Raw genomic sequence first — 23889 nt, 5'->3', positions numbered from 1 at the left:
AAACTGATTTCTTCATTGAGGAAAAAAAGAAAAGAAAAAGCCTTGGGCGCCTCTGGCCGCATCTAACACACACACAGCGTTCATGCTTGCAAAGGGGGGAAATGGTGGGTTCTTATTTAAGGAGCGTTTATTCCATTTTTATTAAGGACAAAATCTATTAAAAAAAGGTTAAGAAGCCACCCCCAACCGCAAGGTTCACGCAGTTTCCAACCAGACTAGACCAGATGCCAGGCAAACAAAACGAGCGGAAAGCAGAGGTCAGGGAAACTCGACAGGCCCAGATCCCAGCATTGACTCAGGCAGCTCCAGTGACTTGCCAGCCGCAGCTACAAAGCGCTCACACAGCTCCTATTTCACAGCCTGCGCTGCGGAAGGATATTTCACCTTGTTTACCCTGAAACCGGCTCATTCAGTGAGAGAGTGAGTGGAGGTGGGGAGGGAAGAGACTGGGGGGGGGGGGGGGGCAGGGCGGGTTGGCAGGCTCGCTCTGTGATTGATGGTGCCTTGGCTCAATGAGGAGGCGGCTCAGGGTGGGGTGGGCTTCTCCTCTGAGCCAGTCTGCCGTGCGGCGGCGGGGATTGTGCAGTCAGCCTTTGCACTGGGGCACGGTGTAAATGTGCTGCGGGAGCTGCTGACATTGAGTAGTGAGGCATAGCGCGAGCTAGAGAGAGAATCCCAGCCACGTAAGTAGCTATTAATACATGGTGGAGGGATGATGCCTTGCTGAAAGGGATCGGCCCGGCCATCCCTTTCTTCCCCCTTCTCCTGCCTCTAGGAAATATATCAGATCCCGGCAATATTTTTTTTTTTTTTTGAGAGTGATTGCAATTTCTCTTCCCCCGCCCTGCACATTCCCCCACCCCAGAGAAAGGAAACCACCAGGATTTTTTTTCCCCCTGCAGTTTGTTTTGTTTTCTTTTGTGCGTGAATTCTGTTAAAGCGCCTGGAGGCCCTGCGAGAAAACACACGGGGGGGGGGGAAACAACAAAAAACCCCCTCGTGCAATGGATATCTAAGACTCTTGATCGTGTCCTTGATTGCACTTTTTCTTTGATTAAAACAACAAAAATCTTGCGTTGCATAATTGTGTGGATATTTGTGCACATTTGTTTTTGGTTTTGCAGTTCACTCTGTTGGGGGGAAAAATATCCGAGGCAAACCGAAGTATTTGTGCAGGTTTTTTTATAGCTATACTGTCTCTTTTGTCGGCTCTGCTGCTGCCGCTGACCGCTCTTTTAAGTTAAATGCTCCCTCTATTTTTTGGTGAATTTCTGGATAGCCCTTGCTATCAGAGGAAAGGTTCAGACGCCATCTACAGTTAAAACGTAGGCAACTTTCTTTTTTTCCCTTTCGCCTTGTATTAAAAAGAGAGAAAGAGAAAGGACAATCCAGTCCTTTATGCAGCACGTTACTTAACCTTTTTGGGGTTGAGCGAATTAAAAATTTTAGTGGGCGTTTAGGACACTAGAGACTGATACCGAATCAGCCTCCCCCTTCCTTTCCCCCCCTCTTTGCTCTATTTATATTACAGCCTCCCTGCGAGGCTGGGTTCGAAAATCGAACGTTGCAGCTCTCCACGTTCTCAAATTAGTAACTTTGTTGCTCTCTGAAAAAGACAAAACCCAACAGTCAAACGAGTCTGTTGCCGTACAAGAAACAAAAGGACCTCCGGCTAAATCCTCTTTCTCTGATCACACGGGTCTCAGCACGCTGCTCTGAAGCTGATCCGCTTGCAAAACAATCGCTTTGATATTATTGTGGGTTATTATTTTTGGTACTATTAATCTACGTAACCCACCCCCTTTAAAAACAACAGAAAGGCAGCTGGACTGGCAAGTGACTGATCTTCTTAACTCAGGGGTTTGGTATATAACTTTGGTTGGTTCTTTCAATACCCATGAACATACAAAGGTCAACCCCTATCACAATAGCGCGATATGGGAGACCTCGGAATAAAAACCAGGATTTTGAAGAACTCTCGTCTATAAGATCTACCGAGCCAAGCCAGAGTTTTAGTCCGAACCTAGGCTCTCCGAGCCCGCCAGAGACTCCTAACTTGTCGCATTGCGTTTCTTGCATCGGGAAATACTTATTGTTGGAGCCTCTTGAGGGAGACCACGTTTTCCGAGCCGTGCATTTGCACAGTGGAGAGGAGCTGGTTTGCAAGGTAACACCTTTCTCCATTATTATCTTTTTAAACAGATCGTGTATTGATTTATATTTGACCGGATAGCCAACTAATATCGACTAGCTCGATTGTTAGATCAGTTTAAACCCAAACCCCAAACGAACAGAATTAAACAGGCACCCAGTAACTTTCCCCCTCACTCCAGACAATGGCCACGTTATAACGGTGGCCTGGAGCCAAGCTGCCTTCTACCCAAGATGAACTGTACTAGGAAGAACCATCTTTTATATATGTTTAAATGTTAGTTTGAGCATGCTATAACCTGATCCTTCCCCATTCTCTCTTCAAAATGGAGCCCCCTGCTAATTTGAAGATACTGTATTGTGTCTGTCTTTATTTCTTCAGTTTGAAACCCTTGCAAGTTGTAGACAGCTTTGTCTGAAAAGTGATTAAAAATCCACCTGGAATTAATCCTGCTGAGCTCTGAGCCTTCTTTGTTGAGGAGGTTGGTTGTAAATAGCATCCTCCCCCGTTGCACAATTCAGCAAGAATAAAAGCTGTACACCTACGTTTTTTTAGAAGAGCAGACAAAATACCTAAGCCACTCTTTGTAGACTGCCTGCTTTTCAACACCCCCTCCCCCATTTTCTTTTAACATTCGAAGGTGACCCATGGGAAAAGGAAACCCACATGCCTGCACTTCTATCAAGCGATGCATTTCCCTTTCAAGCTGAGGGAATATTTCCCCCCCTTTGTTCCTAAACTGCACTGGTTACATTTTTCATTGTCTGTGGTGCATTATATGCTCATTCACGTAAGCAATAGTAGTGTGACTATATAGCAAATTGCAACCCTGCAACACGCACTTTAATGCTTGTATTGTTCCCAAAATATATGATTATGCCATTTAGCAATCTTTTTTAAATTTCTGGTGTTGAGTTGTCTCTGTAATGAACAATAGACAGACACTCATTATTTAAAGGATTGGTCATAACATTGTTGGTTATTGCATACTTTTAAATTTGATTCACAAGAAGTTATGGACTAGCATATATTGCAAGGGGAGGGTGCTAATTTATTCCTTGCATCTATTTGTAAAACATTTTGATTCAGAGGGTAATGTAAATGGACGCCCCAGTTATGAGTCATAAACCCTGATTTTAATGAAGATTTAGTTTACAATTGATTAGTTGGAGGAAAAAAAAGTCTTTTGTCCTTGGAAGCTGAGTGATATTGCATGTTGTACATATGCATACATTATGTTGCCAAAATAAATACAAGTTGAAATAGAATTTCTAGAATGAAAGCTCCATTCCTTACTGTAGAATAGAGCTACATATTAGGACAGTTGCATTGTCTTATGAAATAAGGGTATCCTGCTGATTCTCTGCATGAAATTATATAAAAACTTGAATGGCCAGTAGTAATTTCATTGCTGTGCTCTATTTTTAGCAAGTTTTTTCTCCCTTATCTGCAAGCCTTGCAGCATTTCAGGATATTTTTACGGCAGACTGCAGCAAAATTTCAGTTCCTCAAAGGGTTAATTTGTTTTGTTTTCCCATTGAGCCGTACACTCTTAAGATGCTTGAGTTTTTAAAAACTTTACACCATTCAATTAACTTGCCTTGAATCTCTAGTTTGACTGAGGAGTTATCACATTCCTAAATTTACCTCAATTAATGCATACTTTAAAACACCCTACAGTTGCATGACTCCTATTTGACAAATATCCTCCCTGTTAAGAAAGCTAACAAGTTTTACTGACTGGTATCCTACTGAGATAGTCTTAAGTAATTTCTTGCGTGGGCACAGGGTGAGATAGCACACACATCCTGATAGTGGGTGCAACCAAATGAATCTGAACATCAGTTGTACAAATGCCATTCATTAGTTGCTTCTGGGTTCAGTGGCATTTGAACAATATGTGTGTTCACTTCCCCTTGCTAACAAGAACTAAATCAGACTGCTGTTTATTGAACTGTGTTGAACTGTGTCCAGGGATATTACATAGGTTGATTACAAAAAAAGCCCTTTATAAAAAAACTTCTGGATAGTGACAGTATGATAGTACTTTAAAAAAAGCAAAACACATATGGTCTCTTGTCTTACATCAGAGATCTACTTGATCAGTGTTCCCTCAGAACTATGGAGTATAACATAGGTGGTGGTTGATGTTTTTTTAAGGACACTACAATTGCATAAGAATTGTGGAAATGGTATTTCAAATGAAGACAGTTAAAATACTGGGAGGTTATGAAAGTCCTTTTTCATTGTTATGATAGCTACTTTTTAGTAATTCCAACCATTTCTAATGTGGTAGTTACTAAGTTTTTGAGACCTCAGCACAGATCCAAGTGTCAGTGAGTTTCCCTCTGGAATGAATTATGCAGTGGGGTTTTAGCAACAAACCCTGAGTGCTGCCTTTGTGGTTTATCATGTCACCAGAACCCCTTGATGCTAATCTTCCCTCTTATAAAATGAGTGGGGTCAGTTGGGCGTCTGCCTGTCTGAATGAATGTTGTCTGTGGTGGAGTATAGCAACACAGGTAAGTATTTTTTTGGCCCATTTTGTCAAGTGTTCTGCCATCTTGGAATCTCTCCTGGGGAAGGAATTTGTCAAAACTGTGCTTTGAAGCACTACAAACGTAGGTTTTGTTTTAAAAGCTTTTTGTAAATTGTTGTTGAACCATGTCAGAAGATTTTAGTCTTAAAAGCTTTTAAAGCTTCAGAGGAAATGACAGTGATTGCCCCCCAAGGAGGCAAGCTAGGATATGAAAAACAATCATATTAATGGGCGTTTGGTTTAAGGATATACCAGCTTCTCTCAATGCTGTTAACTAAAACAATACAAAGAGTAGCCAGTTGCATCTCTAGTGGGACCAGATTACTGTTATGAAAGTAGCAGTACACCCCAGAATGTGTTAGACAGTAATAGTGTTTTCTGGTGCTGGAAACACTCACCCCTTCCTTTGTATCCTACAGTGCATCTGGGGCAATATAATAGTATAACAGTATAATATAATACACTCTTTGTCATCTGTTGCTCTACAGTAAGAAAGTGTAAGCATTCCATTGTTCTCTATGGAATCTTTCCACTGCTTTAGAGTTTTTAATTGACTCAAATACTGATTCATTCATAATCACTAGACTATAGTAACATTTTATATTTGGATTTCCCAGCATCCTTTATGCATTTTTATAGCCCATTCACAAGATCACTGATAACCTGCTTACTGTTAAAGCGACACTCAGCTTTTAAAGGGACACTCAATTATATTTGCCCCAAGATTTAATTTTTTTTTTTAAAGAAAGCTTGTATAAAGTCTAAAACCAGTATTTCCATAAAGTTTTTCTGACCTTTAAAACACAACTATTGCAAAACTGAGAATGTGAAAGTGAAACTGACTTCTCTGATTTTTCTTGTCAGCGATGAACATAAGTAAGAGGAAGTAAACAATATTAATGGTGACAGATTTGATTTTAAACATGAAAAATGTTAAGGCTTTAAGGAGTTAGTAAAATAGGTAAAGAGATTTGTTGGCTTTAGTTTGACAAGATCTCTTTAAGCACAAATCTCCACAGGTTGCTCATGGTCCCTGAGGTCTTAGTTGGCTTTCTTCAAACGGAAGGTTAATTTGATTACTTTTGAGGCCTGACATCTTTATATATAACTATGGCCCTCAAACCATAATGTAGAGTACAATTTGGGTTTAATCACATATTGAGTCTTCAAGCTATTCACTCTATTACTTCTGGAGAAAAACTACCTAGCTTAGCATTCCCTTCCATGTAATGAGGTATAGTCTCTGGGTTGTTTTTTTCCCCAACACCGTGCACAAATGCACATCTGACAATTCCACACATAGCAAGAAGAGTTGTAAAAGCAATGTACATACACAACAACAAATTTCTGTACAGTGTTGAGTGCCAGATATAACTACCGCTTTGTACCTTTACGCTATCTTTAACCCTTGTTTTACTGTCATTGTCTTCTAGGTATTTGACATTGGTTGCTACCAAGAGTCATTAGCGCCGTGTTTTTGTTTACCTGCACACAACAGTATCAACCAAATTACTGAAATAATTCTTGGGGAGACAAAAGCATACGTGTTCTTTGAAAGAGGCTATGGGGATATGCATTCTTTTGTTCGTACCTGCAAGAAGCTTAAAGAAGAAGAGGCAGCAAAACTGTTCTACCAAATAGCTTCTGCTGTTTCGCACTGTCATGATGGTGGACTGGTTTTGCGGGATCTCAAACTGCGAAAATTTATCTTTAAGGATGAAGAAAGGTAAGAATCTTTTGCATGTTGGACTTGGGATTGCTGTTTGAATGGGTTAGTTTCTCTTCTCCTTGCTCTTCTACAGCCAGCAAATTCTAGGTTAAGGTTAATATTGCACTGGGTTCATTACTGTAACCCTATTTCTCTGTGGCTGATGAGGAGAAAAACCCTGCAGATGTGTGGAGGGAAGCCTGGTAAGGAAATCCTTTATTTAGGACAGTTTCCCTCCTTTCCTCATGCTCTACTAACATTCTGTCCTTGGAGCTGGGGAGCCATATTTGAAGTGGGCATACTTTTCCTCTAACAACTATGTGAGGATTTTGGAGCCAAGTAGTATGGATGTTTAGTATTGTTTCCAGAACCACCACCTCTGCACTGTGGAATCTCCATTGTCCTGAGTAGGGATTGGCTTCTGGAGGAAGAGCTGGCTGCATAGAGAGAGGTTGTGTACATGGAGGAGAGAGTGTGCAGAGGCCTGTGGCAGATCCCCAAGATCTGTAGGATTTGAGACTAAAGTTGCTGCCCATTCCTAACAGGGGTGGAGGGAAGAATTGGCTTAGTGGTTAAGGCACTGCACTGGGAAGTCTGTTTTCTCCTTTTTGTGGCACAGACTTCCTTCGTGGCCTGCATTTACATAAAAGGTCTATGGTGGTTGGGTGTGTCAACTTTTGAGTGCTCAACTTGAGATTCATGAGGCCTGATTTTTCAAAGCTGCTAAGCATCCACAGCCCCCACTGACTTCACTTACAGTTCAGGGCCCTGAGGCCCTCATGGGATTTGGCCTTTGGAGATCCACCAAGAAGGGGATTAAAGCTGACAAGAACCCTAGACTCTTTGAGGAGAACTCTCAGCATTGTTAATACCGTTTGACCAGAAGTGGCAAGGACAGTGCAGTGATAGCGTTGCTTCTGTATGTGTCATGTGACAGCAACAAGTTAGACTCCTGCACTGTTTGGTGGGTGGCGCACTTGAGGAGCAGAGTTGTTGTAATGCTGGTTTTGGAGGACCAACTTTTTTTTCTTCCTATCTCCTTACTTTTGTGGTGAGATGGTTCTGGATATGAGTAGATGAAGGGGAAGCAGACTTCAGGCCCTTGAAGGTTAGAATCCTTTCCCTGTGGCTACCAGTTCCCATTAATTGTGTTCCATCATGCATTTCGGTAGTGATTTCTCACGCATTGAGCCCTGCTGGAGCAGTGTGGAACATGGGAGAAATATTAAACTTGAAGGTGACTTTCAAAGGATTTAAAATAAAAGGGAATGGAAAGAGGTGGAGCTTTGTGCGTTACCTTTTTTATGATGTGTATTGTGTTGGTTCCCCTCTTTTTCTTATTTCATGCAGAGGATTTATGCCTACTTAGCTGCAGGCTGACCCAAAAGATGGAGGGGCCACACCAAAAAGGCATAGAGGCAACAGTCTGCTGAGAAGTGCAGTCCTCATCCCCAGCTACTGGAAACAGGGTGTGGGGGGTGTTGTTCCCAATAGGCTGTCCTTGATCCTGTTTGGGGGGCTTCCTCTTTCAAATCAGTCCTGGCTGATAGACTTCTGATTAGTTTGAAACCCTTTAGCTGGCTCCTGGGAGAGGGAGGGAGTTCTCTTTCTCTACGCCAGAGTCACTTCTAAGTTTTCTGTTTCTCTAACCTTCCAGTCCTGTGATTCTGTTGAGTGTTTGCCTGTTCTTCTACTCAAGCTGTAGCAGAGTGAAATTGGCATTTTCACTGCTGTGTGTAGGATTTTCAGTTGCTTTAATGGAATAGGTCAGTGTCTTGTCAGTTTCATTTTTGTGGCTGTTCAGGAAAGCTCTGAGTAGCAGTAAAGGCACTTGAGAGATCCATCTGCAGGCTGAGGAACACAGTGCTGCATCTATTCAGATTTGTAAGTTTCTCCTCAACTATGAGGAATAGAAACGTTCTCTTTTTTCTAATTAGAGTTTTATGGGTACCGTCAACTTAAAACTGAAATTTAAATTTTGTAAAAACAGGCTTTTAATAAAACCTAAGACAAACAGAAATATTTTCATATTTAATTCCCACATAAACAATTATTTAAAAACAAATAGCTCTTCTCCATTTTCCCCACCACTGCAATACATAAGTTCCGGGTGATGGAGCTTCTAGTCTTAAGGGAAAGGGGCACTAGTGATTAACACTGGGTCCAGTCTGAGATAAGTGCAAAATGGAAACAATTGAGTTTTTGGAATTGTCACTGTTAATTTTATTATTAATAAATAGTTATATCACGATAGCACATAGAGGCTTAGTTTACAAGTATAGTAAGAAAATTTACATATGGTATTTTAAATTGGCAGTCTCATTTTTACTCTGTTAATAAAAAAAAATTGCACAGAGAATATAATATGCTCACAACAGGTGTGGTTATATATTGTAGTCAGTGGATGTTGATCAATGGGAGCAGAGTTACTATGGAACTTTGCCCTTTGGAAATCCTGCACTAAACGCTTCCCAAGATCTGACTACATTATAAGGCACAAGGCCAAGTAAGTATAGGTATGTGCTACAATAGCACTGCTTTATTGTTAACATTAACTGGAGGGTCAAAAAACGGTCAATTATTAACTAAAAGAGAACGTTCCTTCTAGTTTTTAAAATACTATACGCTTAGAGGTTAAAAGGCTGTTGCTAGTTACTTTTAAGCCAGCAATAAGAAAATTAATTTTCATCCAGCTATGTCAGAGTGATTTACAAACATTAAATGTATTATAACCATTCCTCATCCGAACAAATTTGAGACAGTCGGGTGAAACAGATAGTGAAAGGCAGAAAGAGAAGAACTAGATTCTGTTTTTATTTTTCTTCACATGCTCCAAACCATCAGAACGCAATCAGTCATCAGTTCCAGTCTGCTGCTGCTGCTGTATTTGCTCAACTTCTTAGTTCACTGAAGATGTTGCAGAGTGTGTCATTCGGTGACATCCAAAATACCAGGCATTTCAAACAAGGCTGCTAGTGCTTGTGATGTTGCTTTCTGAGAAACATCATCACAGAAACCAGCAGCCTGCTTGGAATGCATGGTATTTTGGTTGTCGCAGATTGCTGCTGTCTGCGACATTTGTAATGAACCAGGAAGTAGGAGAAGGCAAATCTTACAATTTTACATCTTTTTTTTTTTTTTTATGTCTGCTAAATAACTTGGGCTTCTCTTCTCTCCTCCCCCTCCCACTGTTGTTTAATTGGGATCCTTCTGCACAGATTTCTGTTCCAAATTGTTTTCATGTTTGTTTTTGCAATTCATCTTTAATATATACACACACACGTACCCCTGTTAAACTTTTCCGTAGTTAAAAGAAAAAAAAAAAGGGAGCATTTGTGGCACCTTAGAGACTAACTAATTTATTTGAGCATAAGCTTTCGTGAGCTACTTCATCAGATGCATCCAATGAAGTGAGCTGTAGCTCCCGAAAGCTTATGCTCAAATAAATTGGTTAGTCTCTAAGGTGCCACAAGTACTCCTTTTCTTTTTGCGAATACAGACTAACACGGCTGCTACTCTGAAACCGTTCCCTTAGTTGAAGACCATCTGACCTTTTTATTTCAGTAGAAACACGATCGGAACAGTAGCATATAGCCAGCACTTGAGTGAAAACTCTCCCACTTTTTGGCTGCTTTTAGCTGAGAGCTGCAAAAGCAACTGATGACTAGGAACCAGATCAATAAATCTATGTATTCTTCAGAAATAGTTCAAATTCATTTTAAAAAAAAAATCAATTTCAGAGTTTTAGTGCCTACTCCTCTTTGGGCCTAATGATGTCTAGGAATACATAACCAAGTCCTAACACTTGAAGTTCTATTAAAAACATGCACAGTTGGAACCTTTCTTACCCTTTCTGAACCTGTATAACAGCTGTAAATTAGAAAGATGTAGGGTTTCAATCCAGCAAGGTGTACTGAGTGCCCTTAACTCCCACTGACCTCAGTGGCAGTTGAGGGTGCTCAGCACCTCATAGGATTGAGCCCTAATTCCATTAATGACAATCTGGTGATATTCTAAAGCAAAGCTAGAATGTGATGGTGCATTAAGTTTCACATGTTGTGCTTAGGATTCAATTTAAAGACCTCATAATCTACAATTACTGTTGCACAGTTAAAATTAAACAAAAAAAATGGGAAGAGTGATAGATTTATTTCCACCCAGTGGTTATTACATCTGTCAACTTCATTTGGAGTTTTGGGGGCTTAGCACTTCTGCAAATCCGGCCCTAGGGTCTTACAGCTGTGTTAATTTATCCAGCTTTGAGAGCCTACGTATTTGAGCATTGTTAATTGAATTCTATGAGATATACAGATATGCACTGTAGTCAGGGTAATGTTACGGTAGAGTACAAGAGTACTTTTGCGTTTCCTGACCTGAACTATGCAATCTAACTGTTTTATTTAACATAAGATTTTTTGCATTTAATTTACCCTTTTTAAATGCAAATTGTCAGGGTGAAATGGACTGAGCTTAATGTTAGGATTTCAAAGTTAGACTTTTAAATTCATACCTCATCTCTGAAGAAGTAAAGCCCTTTAAGATGCTGCTATGTGGGTGGAAACACTTAGTAAGGCTGGGTTAGAGAGCAGCTTCACATCTGTTTACGTAGTGAGAGATGTGACTTTGCTATATACAATTCAGTGCTAGACTTTCAAAACAGCTCAGCTTCCATGTAGGAGCTGACCAACTTTTTTTTTTGTTTTGGTGCCTAATTGGGAGCTCCGTTGGGTGCCCTGTGCTTTTAAAAATGGTCCTTACATTTTAATTTAAAAAAAAATGGACTGCTGTGGAACACCACAAAAATAGTTGACACACACTAACAGCACAAGATGTGCAATACCACCTCTCCCTCTTACACAGAGAGAGGCAGGCAGGTTGTTGTTTTATAGGTTGTGGGGCTTTATGTATGCTCATGTCATGAGATGTTTTTCACCTATAAACTGACCTAGCAGCATACTCTGTGCCTATGGGCAGAGGAAATGTGCAGTTCTCCCAGCTGTTTCTCCCCCCTAATGATGTCACAGAATGGTAGAGTCTTCATTGGACTGTGCTAAAAACTGCAATGTGCCCAGTATTGCTGTATATGTATTAAAGTAATTCATCAGTTTTATATAAAACATAATTGTTCCAGGAGGAACCACACTGAAGATTTAAGAATCAAATCAGTCTGTGTATGGAGCATGCTCTTTGCATTGGCTTTCCTAACACAAGTAACACTTCTCCTGTCAGGGAATTATTAATTTCTTTATAGCATTTTAAAGACTTTAATTATATTAAAATATTAGCAGTCATAATGTTTGAAGCATAACGATCTTGCACATTAATCATTGTTGTTGATAGGGAAAATTAAAATAATGTTGGTATTCCAGATATTGAATTTTTCCTTATTCTTCTAGTAAATATGGGAAATTGCATGCAGGTGAGAGTTAATCAAAATAAATATAACCTGACACTTCATCCTATACCAAGGCAACACATTGAGCACAATCCACTAATTTAGAAAGGCTGTGCTGGTGTAATAGGTATTTATTTGGTACAGTGAGCAGTTTTGTTTTGTTTTCTGGAACTGCTCATTTCCTTGGGGCTAGTGTATGCTGCTTTAAGGTAACCTAGTTCTGTTCTTTGGCATCCTAGCGCAGTAAAACTGATCCCACAGAAAATTGGAGCAGAGAGTTATTTTGCTGCATACTTGTTGTTAAGGTCAGGTCTACACTACATTTGGTATAACTACGTCACTATAATTCACATCCCTGAGTGACACGATTATACTTACCTAGCCGCCCCCCCGCGCGCCCCCCCCCCCATGTAGACAGCGCTATGTTAACCGGAGGGCTTCTCCTGTCAACATCGCTACCGCCTCTCACGGAGGTGGATTAACTATGCTGATTGGAGTAGCTCTCCCATTAGCACAGTAGCATCGTGACTGAAGCGCTGCAGCCGTACAGCTGTCCCGCTGCAGTATTTTAAGTGTAGACCTGCCCTAAGTGACTGTTTCTCTTATTTTGGGCAGTGCTGTTTCTTCGTCGCTCCACCCACCGTGCTTCCTCCCCTCATACTCCTGTCGAATTGCATTGCAGTCAGCTGGTTGAATTCTGGTGTTAGCAACCTTTAACCTTGCTTAGAACACACAGTGAACAAGCAAGCTTTCTAGGAGTTAGGGAAACTGTTTAAAGAGCTTTCCGTTGTAGCAATGGCAGTTGTGTAAACAGCTTTCTTAAAATAAAGATGCAGAAACAAAAGTAGGTTTCTTTTATCGGCTGCTCTATCATCCTTCATTAACCTAAACTGAGAGGAAAGGTGTAGCATTAAATAGTGTAACTTGAACTGTGGAGGGTCTAAGCATAGATCAAATTTCAACCCAGAAACTGAGGCTCTTCCTAATTATTTTGCCTTTGACAGTGTGTGGGAGGGTTGGATTGTGTCTTCCCAGGCAGTAAATCTCATTCATCAAACTTCAGATAAATACCGGAACAGTTAAGTAACTTCTGTCAGCAGCGAGCTTCATGGTCCCTTTGCTCTCTGTGTCCTTTGATTGCTAAGCCTCCTTTTTGATCCAGATGTTTATACAATGCCTTTTTGCCAGAGCCCATGAACCAATCAACAAACCTTAAGCATCAGAATGTCCCTGTGAGGTAGGTAAATATTTTCCCCATTTTATAGACGTGAATGTGGTCATTGTGGTTGAGTGATTTGGCCAAGGTCACAAACGAGGGAGTAGCAGAAGCTGGGAATAGAAGCCAGCAGTCCCCTCTGCTGTTCTAATCACAGTACTGAAGCGCTGGTTACTGGAAGAGCATGGGAGCTCCAAATTGACCGGACAGTGATTAGAGAAGACTGGGTCCTCCAACAGGAGTTGACCATCCCTTGTGGAATATCTGCACCACTCCCACCTAGTTGGAAGGTGTTTTCCCCCTTTCTCCCTCCCACTTCCTCAGACCACCTCCCATCATTCCCACCTCCATAGCTATTTACCCCTTTCTCTTAGGGGTTTGTTACTCTTTAGTGCCTAGGTGTCTCCACATTCTGTGCTTGAAGCACATAGACTGAATGAAGCATCATTTATGGGCACTCTCCTGTGATTGGCAGTCCTCTTCTTGGGTGTTTCAGACAAGTCAGCAAGTGGTGTACACCATGTTCCCTGAGAGGGCTGCTCTCCCTCACCTTGTGCTTAGGTGATAACATTGAATCAGTAGATTCCTGAATGAACTGTGTAATTCTGACCGTAGCTCAGCATTTTGTTTTGAATTCAAGTCAGTCACGTTTTAGTTACATTGCTGACTTTCTGCAGGGTTTTTGATGATGATAGTAACTAATTCCCCCCCTCCCCCCCCGGCAGGTTTTGATTACTGGACATTTGTTTCACTTTCCAAAATAAATATTTGGCCAGTATGCATGGCCTACATTTTCAGAAGTGACTAGTGGGTTTTTTTGGTTGCCCAGCTTGAGACACTGGAAAGGCGCTTGATTTTCAGGCCGTCTGCAGAACAGCACCCAGCATTTTGTGAAAACCAGCCTCTTGTAAAGTGTCTCAAATTGAGCACCCAAAATCTAGCCATTTTTCAAAACTAGGACTGTTTTGCATAGATCCAGTTTTGCTCAATGTAAGCTCTGGGTGCTCAGCACCTCTGAAGATCAGGCTGCTTATTTAGTGTGTCTCCTGGGGCAGTAAACTTGGGGTTAGTTCTTATGTTCCTTGTGGACAGCTATCTTAACTAAACCAAATGCCTGTCTTTGTTCCTTCCTGCCACTCCTGGAGTAAAAGGCTCTGGAGAACATGGTGGATATAGGTGCATAGAGATGCAAGTGGAGCCTTTTAAAACCATTGACCTCTAATGCGATCTAAGGAAGATAAAAGTGAGTTCAGGTAGCCACTTTATCCCAGATGCTTATCAAATAATGGAATCTTTGTGGTCTTGTAACAAAGTCTTATCCCTCACTAAAAATAACCTGAGATCCTCTTCAGTTAGAAAAGTACAGAACTGGAACTACATTCCCTTTAGTGAAGGTCTTGTGTCCTAAATCTATAAGAACACAGACAAATGCATTATAAGGTATTCCTACTGCAGTATGCACTTGCAGACAGTACCATTGCATGGAATTCTGTTCAGATGCTGTACAAACAAGATAGTGGGGCCACGTCATCCCTCCTGTGGGTTTATCCTGCATGAAGGGCAATCTGGGTCTGATTCTCGGCTAATGTGAGCTCAGCTGAAGTCAGTGGAGCTATGTCACTTTATACCAGCTAAGGGTCTGGCCCTAAATTTCTAAGCCATGCTCATCACTCTGGAATCTGAGCAACTGGGTTGAAGTTTGTACTTGCAGAGGCATTCTTCTAGGGATGGTGAGGGAATCTGCACAGTTCCCATCCCTGCATGGTAGTGGGGTGGTGGGAGAATCTTTCCATTCCTTTGGTAACAAGTATCCTCCTGCGCTGTCTGATCCCCCTCCCCCTTGGAAAGACACGGGGACATTTTGTCAAGGATGAAAGCAGGTATGTTCGTTCTGACAGCATTAGTCCGAGTTTACTTGCTGTAGTCTGCGAGTGGTGTGGGGTCAGGCCAGTGGAGCTGGAGAGCTGCCAGCCTGTGCCTTCACTGTGTAGCCTAATCCCTACCAAAAGGGTTCTGTGACATAGGGGGAAGGAGGATTAATACTGAGAATGCAGCACTTGCCCTTCTGCACTCCATTGCTAAGTTGTTGTAGGGAGAGGGAAGGGGCTGTCCCCTTTGCCCTGGGTAAGATAGCATGCTCTTTGGTGCAGAGATGAATTTTGAACTAAATTATGATATGCTCACTTTAGCAAATGTCAGGATTTAATAGTGCGTGTATCTAAAGTAGACATTCACTTCAAACTGCTGGCCTGGTTTGTTTAGAAGAAGTTCTTTTCTCTTATTTACAATAGTTCGCCACAGAGAATAGTGAGCAGTGCCAGCATTTTCTCACTAATCTGATGGCACAGTCAGTTTGTGCTCAATTTTTACTTTTTATAGTGAGCTGCTACTGAATTACCTTGATTGGATTTGCTTATTGGCTATGTGGGAGCAATTATTGATCCTGCCTGAGTAGTCGCTGTCCCTGGAGTGGGGAAACAGTATGGCTCAACAACAGTCTCTCTGTCCAGCGAGAGCCAGGTCTGTGGGGGCCAAAGGAAATGCCATTCTATCCTCAGCCAGAATGATGTTGCCTATGACATATGGTCATGTGAATGCCTTGTGTGTGTGGTCTAACCTAGGAAGGAGTCTTAAGATGGAAGACATAATCTTTTCTCCTCCCCCCCCAAACTGTCATTTGATATTGGTTTGCTCTCTGGTGCATAACTATAGAGATGTGAACAGATAACAATAGAAATTGCTTTCTGATCTCTTGGAGCACAGGGCTACTGGCTAAATTACTGTCATTCCTGAACACCCACTCCCAACAGTGCTTCACTAGCAAGTGGATAATGTACCTATCAAGTTAGAAGTGAGAGTAGTTTCTTGCTGCTTCCTTGGAAGCAGCTGGTCTTGGCTACTGGTGGGCCACTGGTCTGGTGCAATATTGCAGTCCCTGTGTTCCTAAAACGTTAACGCTAGGTTCAGCTGCTGCAGCCAAGAAGTCCGTTTCAGTATACGCTGTTTTGGAGAAACATGAGACAGATGCCGTACTGATCACACCTTCAGTTCACGCATGCCCTTCCGAGCTATAGGGCACCTCAGAAATACTCTTTCATTTCACAGTGTGTCTGTTGAATGTTCAGGTTTTTCCCTTAGTGGTAAAAATGAGCTTTGAGGCCTCTGAATAATTCCACTGATTCTAGTTCTGGAAATCCTGTTTGCTTTTTGGACAACATGAGAGAAGCTGGAGTGTGATTGCAGAGTTTTTGTGGCCCTGGCTTCTGTGTTAAAAGGCAGTGTAGTAATTTGTCAGTAATCCCCAAACTCTGCAGGGAAGAATAATGTGAATCACTGTGAAAAAGTGTAGGCTGTATGATAACAAAGCTGTCTGCCAGGAATTGATGCCAACTCAGGAGGTTACATTGAAGAATCTTCTAGAAGAGGTTTAATTGATCAGGTTTTGTTACATTACTGAAGAGCAAAGTCTGAATGCAGTCAAGTAATGAATGGCATATTGATAAGAAATTCAGAGTGGTATTGTTTTTCTTGGGTTTCCCTGACGGTTTCTATGGGGACAAAGACGCATTTCCCGTCTGAGTACCACTGCTGCCCTCTGATTGCACTTCTGTGGTTTCATTCACCAGTAATGGGAAAGCATTCATAGGCAGAATAGCTTCCCCTTTTTAAGTAGCCTTGATTCAGGGTTGCATTTTTTTAATGCATTAGGCTAATGCAGTGTTTTATCAATGATCTGATAGATGCATAATGTTCTTTTTCCAAGTGCTTATTCAGTCTCTGCATTAAAACTTGAAATTATGTACTGTAATTATGCAGGCCTTTACAAAAGTCTTTGTTGCACTACAGTATATGTAGAAAGTGACTCCCATCCGTCTTTGGCAATTGTGTACATCTGAACTTTTAGGGATTAATTTTGCATCAGCCATTCCTATAGTAATGTTTAAACATAGCTCCTTCTTCGGTCAGTAGTGGATTTATTGGGAGAAAGGAAGGATTTTAACTGCAAAATTAATATTTTAATTTCCTTTTATTCCAAATTGGTAACAGCACAATGTGAAGAGTTTCAAAACTAATAATGAATTCTTTTTAAAATATTAGCTTTGAGAGTGTCTCTTGCCTGCTAAGAATCAAATTTAGGCTTGTCTGTTTACTCTGAAACTGGATGACTTTCCCACCCTTTATGCAGAGACCTACATTTTCAGGAATGACTGGACATTCCAAAATTGCTATTGTGATTCTCCTTAAAAGGGCAAGTACTCATGCCTTCTGAAAATCAGGTCCCCTTTTAAAATATTTTAAGTTAGACGCTCCAAACTGAGGCATCCAAAATCACTTGTCACTTCTGAAAATGTAGGCCAGAATGTTTTTCTCCATGACTGCTTTAAGTACTTGGGAGGTCGGGTTTCTCTCTTTTCTCCACTGAATTCACTGATTGTGGGTCTTGGCATCTAAAGCATTTGGAAATACCTGCACATGTTCTCTGACTGAGCGTAGACAGCTTTATCATAATGTGTTCTCCAATCGGTGAAAAATGTTCATTGTTGTAAATTTATGCTAGTCTTAGTGATCTTTCACAAAAGCAGCCTAGCTAAATAAAATGTCCAAGCAGTTCATGGTATGTGAGTAGGTACTAATTTACATTCAGTACACCTGATGTGTAAGAGCTTAAGAAAGCAAGCTGCTAATTTTATACAAAGTGAAATGCAAATGTACTAGCTTGCATGTTTGTTGATCACCTTCACAGAAGCACTGCCTCTAGCAAGGCCACCGTTTTGTTGCTTTAATCATAAATAAAAAGAGAGTGAATGAGTGTGGGTGTAAAATATATAAGATTTCAAATCCACTCTGTTCAGAAGGATGAAAACATGGCTGTGTGCTTCATTCAGTCACAGATTATGGTGGAGCAAGCAAAAATGGCCAGTTGCTCTTCAGTTTACTGGCTTAAACCAAACCTGCAATAGCATGCATATAGGGCTTGATCCTGTAATGCAGGGCACCTTGCATAAGGCTCAAGGTCATAGTACGGTTTTCCATTTCCAGCATGTGTGTGCGTTGCTTGCTTTTATAATAAAGGAAGCCTCTTCTCTCATTGGATTCCTTATGAATCAAATATTTTTGAAGGGAGAGGAGCAGTCTTTCTGGTCCCACAGCGTCAGTTTTGTACGGCACCACTCAGTCACAAGAACATAAAGGCTTGGGAATTCAAATAACTTGGTTTTAAAAAAACCCAAAAAACAACACCACAAAAATACTCACTAGTCTTTCTCTTTTTAATCCATAGCTCTATTGGAAATGTAAAGTACGATAAGAGAATAAATACCATCTGAGTGTCAACAGCAGAGGGAAACGCATAGGGGTGTGTGTGTTGGATTCCCTCCCACAAGTTGCTTATAAATAGAATACGCCTCTCCAACCTGTGTGTGTGTGTATTTTACTCTCCACGAAGATGAACTGATGGCTTTGCAGCTTGGCAGTTTGGTGACTGAAGTGCACATCTGAGTAACTCTGCTCTACATCTTGGTGGAAAATGTGACAGGCTGCAGTGTTGGGACCACCTCTCATGTCTCTGCCTTCAGTTTCAGTCCCACTTTGCCCTCTGCGTTTCTCTCCTCTCTCATCTTCCCTCCTTTTCTATTCTCTTGTGTAGATATGGGAACAAGTGTATATTTAGGATTGCAGAGGGAATCCTACCTGCATGTTTAGTCAGCTTCCCTCTTCAGCCCTTTTGGGCATAAAGAGCTTCTGAACTTGACACAGAAGGAAATTGGTTGTGGTCTCGTAACTTTTCCTGTGTGAAGTATTACTGCAGTAGATTATTGTTTGGAGTGCTAGAGGTTGGTTGCCTGTCCATCGCCACCAGAGGTGTCTATAAGCCGGCAATAGGTAGTTAATCAGGAAGCTGATGCATGGCACACATCCCATCACTGTGAACTAAGGGAGAAAACATTGGCCTATTTAATCATAGAATAAGGTGCCTTTATGTCCTGTATTTGGGAGCCAGGAATTCTGAATTAGGTATTTATGACTTCCTTATTCAAGGCACATTGCCAAAAGGGCTTTGACCTCAACTAGTAAATGTCTCTAGATGTTGAAATGGTCTCAGGGTGTTTGGAGAGTTTATAGAGCAGTCTGCTATATAGCACGTTTCAACAGTCTGCCCTGGTTGGTTCTACATATATAGCCCTGAACTGTCCTGGATCCAGTTCTAAAGCCAACGTGGGTCACGCTTGCCTTTACTACTCAAGCCCAAGCTAAGTTCTCCTCAGTAAATATTTAAGAACTAGGACTCCCATTTTGCGTCCTAATACTTATTAAAAAAGGTGTTTTCTAATGAGGGTCTGTGGCCTGCAGTCTGTTCGCAGCCCCACCTGTGAATGGTTTTGGAATACTGTCTTGTACAGGGCCTGTTCTGGTCCTGGGACCTACCAGGGGCACAGCGCATAGAGCAATGATGGAAAGAGACTAGGACCATATTAGCTAATGTTCGGTTATGATCCCTGATGTGAATGTTTTACATTGAACACTGTCTCATAAAAGAAAATCCTGATAAATGTTATGTTTCTGTTCCATTCAGAGAAGGAGGATTCCAATGTGCTTGCATTATACTAAAACCGTTCCTAAACAACCTGTCATTACTGGCGAATAAAATCTATAGCCTAAAGAGTAACTAGTGTCAGTGTCCCCTCTGTCAGTGAAAAGGGATCTCAACTTTAAATGTTATATAGATATGTATAGTTAGACTGTACTAATATAGTAATGTAACAAGGAAGCTTGGAGTCATTTTTCACTTTAGTTTGAAATAAAAGAGAATTTGCCACTGCGGAGTTTATTCTTGCATTGTACTAACAAGTGCATGACACTTCAGACATGAAGAGCTTCCAATCTAGATACGCCATTTCTATGGTCGTGCTGAAAATCATTTTTTGTTAACCTGTCCATCACAAAGAACTGTATTGCTTTATTTCTCTTGATTTCCCCTAAGCATAATAGTCTTGTTTTAATCTGTTAAATACCATTGTAACATACCTAGCTAATGTGATGCCATTTAAAGGAATGGTTGGGAAGACTTAAATTTTATTTGTATAGTGCATTCTTCCTGTATTGTGTGTTGGGGTTAAAGAGAAAAGATATTTTAGGGTGAGATTGTGACTTCATTACTCCAGTTGACTTCAGTGGAACTACTGATGTGAGTGACTGCTCACCAGTGTCAATAAGGGAGTTGTACTCTAGCCCTTAGCTGGTATGTCACTTTGTGGTCTGTATGAGGAAAAAGCTTTGTTCTCCTACAAGTAGATTATTATTGTACCAGCTGCTCCTTGATTCTGAGCTTTATCCTCTTTCAGATGTTACTTCAAACTCCCCTTCACCAAACACAGACTGTATGTAAATGCTTCCTCTGAAAAGTGTAGTCAATTTGTAATAAAAGAATTCTCTAGTTTTCATAAGCTAGAAGCTACCTCCTGACTTTCAGTGAACTCGGTAATTTCCCTCTGGAAACAAAGAAACTACCCTAACTTGCGTAATGAAAGGGGAAGATTCAATGCCACAAGAACAATCTAAAATACACTCCACTCCCGTTTGTTAGTTACAATCTTAGTGAACTTGGCAATGAAAGACTCCACCATGCTCCTTTTAGCAAGAGCTTTGAAATGACTTCTCATGCGTGCCCTACTATTAACTTAAGTCTTGTTACTAGAAAGTGTAGGCGCGTATGATTGGGGTTATATTTATTCTCTCAATAAAATCAAATGTCTGAGTGGGAGGGAAGAGACAATGCACAAGTTACTGCAAATAAAGGAAATCTTAGCCTAGGAATGGGGATTCCAAACTGATGCACCTTTTTTGATGATTGATTTTTTCTGATGTATTATCATCATCATCATGTAATTGCAATAGTCTGGAATTCATCAGTGTGTTTAATGGTTGCCTCTATTTTCTTGCCCTACAGGACTAGAGTAAAATTGGAGAGTCTAGAAGATGCATATATTTTACGAGGAAATGATGACTCTCTTTCTGATAAGCATGGATGCCCGGCCTATGTGAGTCCAGAGATCTTGAACACAAATGGCAGCTACTCTGGCAAGGCAGCAGATGTATGGAGTCTAGGTGTCATGCTTTATACAATGTTAGTTGGACGCTATCCTTTCCATGACATTGAGCCTAGTTCTCTCTTCAGCAAGATCCGTCGTGGGCAATTTAACATTCCAGAGACTCTCTCCCCCAAGGCAAAATGCCTTATACGTAGCATACTGCGCCGGGAGCCATCGGAACGGCTGACTTCACAGGAAATTCTGGACCATCCCTGGTTTTCTACAGATTTTAATGTCTCTAATTCAGGATATGGTGCTAAGGAAGTATCAGATCAGCTGGTGCCTGATGTCAACATGGAAGAAGATTTGGACCCATTCTTTAACTGAGCACAAAGACTGGTGTTCAGAAGGTACAATGACGAGATATCCACATGAAGGAGTCCTTCCTGACCATGTTAAATCACATCCTGCATCAGCCTAGCTTGGTAGCGAAAGACACAAAAGATTCCTTGGTTTGAGAAGGAATCTCCACAAGGAGCTAATATAAACAAATGTAGCATGGGGACAGATTTGGGGGGAGGGAGCCTTGCTATCAGGTTAGATTGATTTGGAGGGGGACGGGGAAGGCAGCATGGAGCAATTGTAGCTTCTCACCTTTTGGAGCCAAGGAGACTGACTGCACATGCCAATTCCAGTGCAGCTGTATCACTCCTATTTCTGTTTCATTAAAATAGTTGCAGTTCACAACAAGTAGAGAAACTTTTTGCCTCAACACGCATCTTGGCATCGCACTGTTAAATGTTTAACTTCAGCCATTATTCAGGGAAAGTACAATTGGCTATTTTTTTTTTAAATCTGATGTCTAATAATTAATGGGATTCATTTAAGAAAAAATTAAATGCACATAGACATGAAAGTGGGTGCTAAAAAAGTAAACAAAAGTTCAGTTCATGTCTCTTGATAGCTATTTTCAACTCATATTTCTTCTAAATATACTACTTAATATTCTTGTCAGGAAATGACATTTTAATGCTTTGTTCCCTTAAGGGGAAGTAACTGTCATTTAACAAGCTGTTCTGTTTTGTGTCAAATGGTTTGTTGCAGGAAGCTATTATTACTCAAGCTTCCAGATGCATTACTGCTATAATATTAAAAGAAGAAAAGAAAACCTATGTTATTTTTAAAAGGGTTTGAAATACTGGCTGCCATGTTTGCCATGCTGCACGTATGTGACTGTAGAGGGCAGAAAGCCTTTGCATCAGTTCTAGATTCAGAACCAACCTTTTGTTTAACTGACTGGCCCACATGTAAATAGAGGGCTCTTTATTGAAGAAAAACATTAACGTTTTTTCTTTTGAATTTCTCTTGAGATGGCAACTGTTGTTTTTTCTTTGTTTTTTTGTGGGTTATTTTGTTATGCCCTGAATAAGAAATAAAAGGGTATTAATAAGCTGAACATTATTATAATATGGATACTTCTCCCAAAACATATGCAGTAATATGCACCTTTTGTATTGTCAAGACTTACTCTATTTATTGAAGAAAATGTCACAGTAGTGATGTATTAAGCCAGTACTTCAATTACGGGTTGACTTGGGATGACATGTTACATGCTGTAGTTAACACATTTCTTTTCTGTTCAGGTATTTCTGTCCCTGAATAACTTTTTATTTAGCTTTTTTTTTTCTAGATAGCTTTATTTGATTTAGACTGGCAAATGTTTTTAATTACTGCTTTTATATTGCTGTATGATATTGAAATCTCTTTGCATAAATATTTGTGTTTCCAGTACCTCAGTTGTTCTGATATTACTGCCTGTATACGTTTTGTGAAGTGGTCATGTTTTTTGGGTAGGTACATGTGGACTCTGTAGTATGTAAATGTTACTTGAATTTGTGCTCAATTATAGTATGTGGCATGTGCGTACAGCTGCTTGGCATTTGACGTATGGATGCTATTTGCCTGCCCTGCAGGGAAGTTACGGTCCCACTCTTGAGGATGTTTCATGGGCCTTTATCAAAAGATGAAGCTAGCTGCAGCTGACCTGCCTTGGTTCTATTTTGGTAACTAAGAATATAAAGGGAGTAATGATTTTATGCTCTGAAGATGGTGCTGTGTCAAGAAGGACTTTTTTTTTTTTATTTTAATTTTATAAGTACCTTGTAGGAGGAAAGATTGGTGATGTGCATGGTGGGGTTTTACTGCCTCTGGTGCTTTGTCATGTATTTGGTTTAATGTTTTTGTCCTAATCTCTTCAATAAATAAAATTGTGCATATTTAACTAAACCACGGTTGTGAAGGATTTTTTTTGTATGTTCCACACTGCTGCAGCAGTCTTGGCCATTTCTCATCATTTAGCGCTTATAGTCTCCAAACTGCTGCTAAGTGCTCATTAAACCTATAAAGACAGGCCTCAAATAGCTTATCAGAGAACTCTTAAGTCTTCAGACATAAATGTCACACTGTTAACTTCTGCGAATGAAATTAGTTTTCTTGAGGCCTGTTAGGATGTCCGGATAAGCCAGTTTTCTTCTTGGTGCACCTGAATAGCTTCCATTAATGAGAGTTACGCTTCTCCAGTGAGACAGTGTAATTTCTTTGCAGGATGAATGTGCTATCTTGCTCCTCAAGTCCTGAGGGAATGCAGATGATTACCAAAGTCCTACATGTCATGTTACCCCTAAATTCCATACCAGAGGCGCTAAAGCCATGGCTGAGGAAACGACTATCTTTGTTTGGGGCTTGAGTCTCATACCCTTACTGATCAACATGATCAGTACTTTACTCCTCAAATGCTTCAGTTGATCTCAATGGAAGGTGCATTTCAGGGTGTGTGAGTAAGGGTGTTG

General features: G+C 40.7%; 1 protein-coding gene across 2 annotated transcripts; it reads left to right on the top strand.

The window, feature by feature from the left end:
• The first annotated feature begins 544 nt into the window (after positions 1–544).
• TRIB2 (tribbles pseudokinase 2) lies at positions 545–23326 on the top strand. Of its 2 annotated transcripts, XM_073335987.1 has the most exons (4): positions 545–683; positions 1532–2167; positions 6125–6417; positions 20959–23326. In XM_073335987.1, the coding sequence occupies exons 2-4, from the start codon at positions 1898–1900 to the stop codon at positions 21425–21427; spliced, it is 1032 nt and encodes a 343-aa protein (XP_073192088.1). In that variant the 5' UTR covers positions 545–683; positions 1532–1897; the 3' UTR covers positions 21428–23326. The 2 variants fall into 2 exon arrangements, with proteins under 2 accessions (XP_073192088.1, XP_073192087.1); XM_073335986.1 differs by having other exon boundaries at positions 545–2167.
• The last annotated feature ends 563 nt before the right edge of the window (positions 23327–23889 follow it).

This window comes from Lepidochelys kempii, chromosome 3 (genome assembly GCF_965140265.1).
Source record: "Lepidochelys kempii isolate rLepKem1 chromosome 3, rLepKem1.hap2, whole genome shotgun sequence".
NCBI classification, from domain to species: Eukaryota; Metazoa; Chordata; order Testudines; family Cheloniidae; genus Lepidochelys; species Lepidochelys kempii.
Note: the sequence above shows the minus strand (reverse complement) of the source record. Positions and strands in the feature narration are given on the sequence as shown.

Excerpts from the sequence above, each read along its gene's own strand:
- TRIB2 (XM_073335987.1), top strand. The coding sequence starts at position 1,898 with ATGAACATACAAAGGTCAACCCCTATCACAATAGCGCGATATGGGAGA. Across the intron at positions 2,168-6,124 it reads GAGAGGAGCTGGTTTGCAAG|GTATTTGACATTGGTTGCTA; the intron begins GTAACACCTTTC and ends ATTGTCTTCTAG. Across the intron at positions 6,418-20,958 it reads ATCTTTAAGGATGAAGAAAG|GACTAGAGTAAAATTGGAGA; the intron begins GTAAGAATCTTT and ends CTTGCCCTACAG.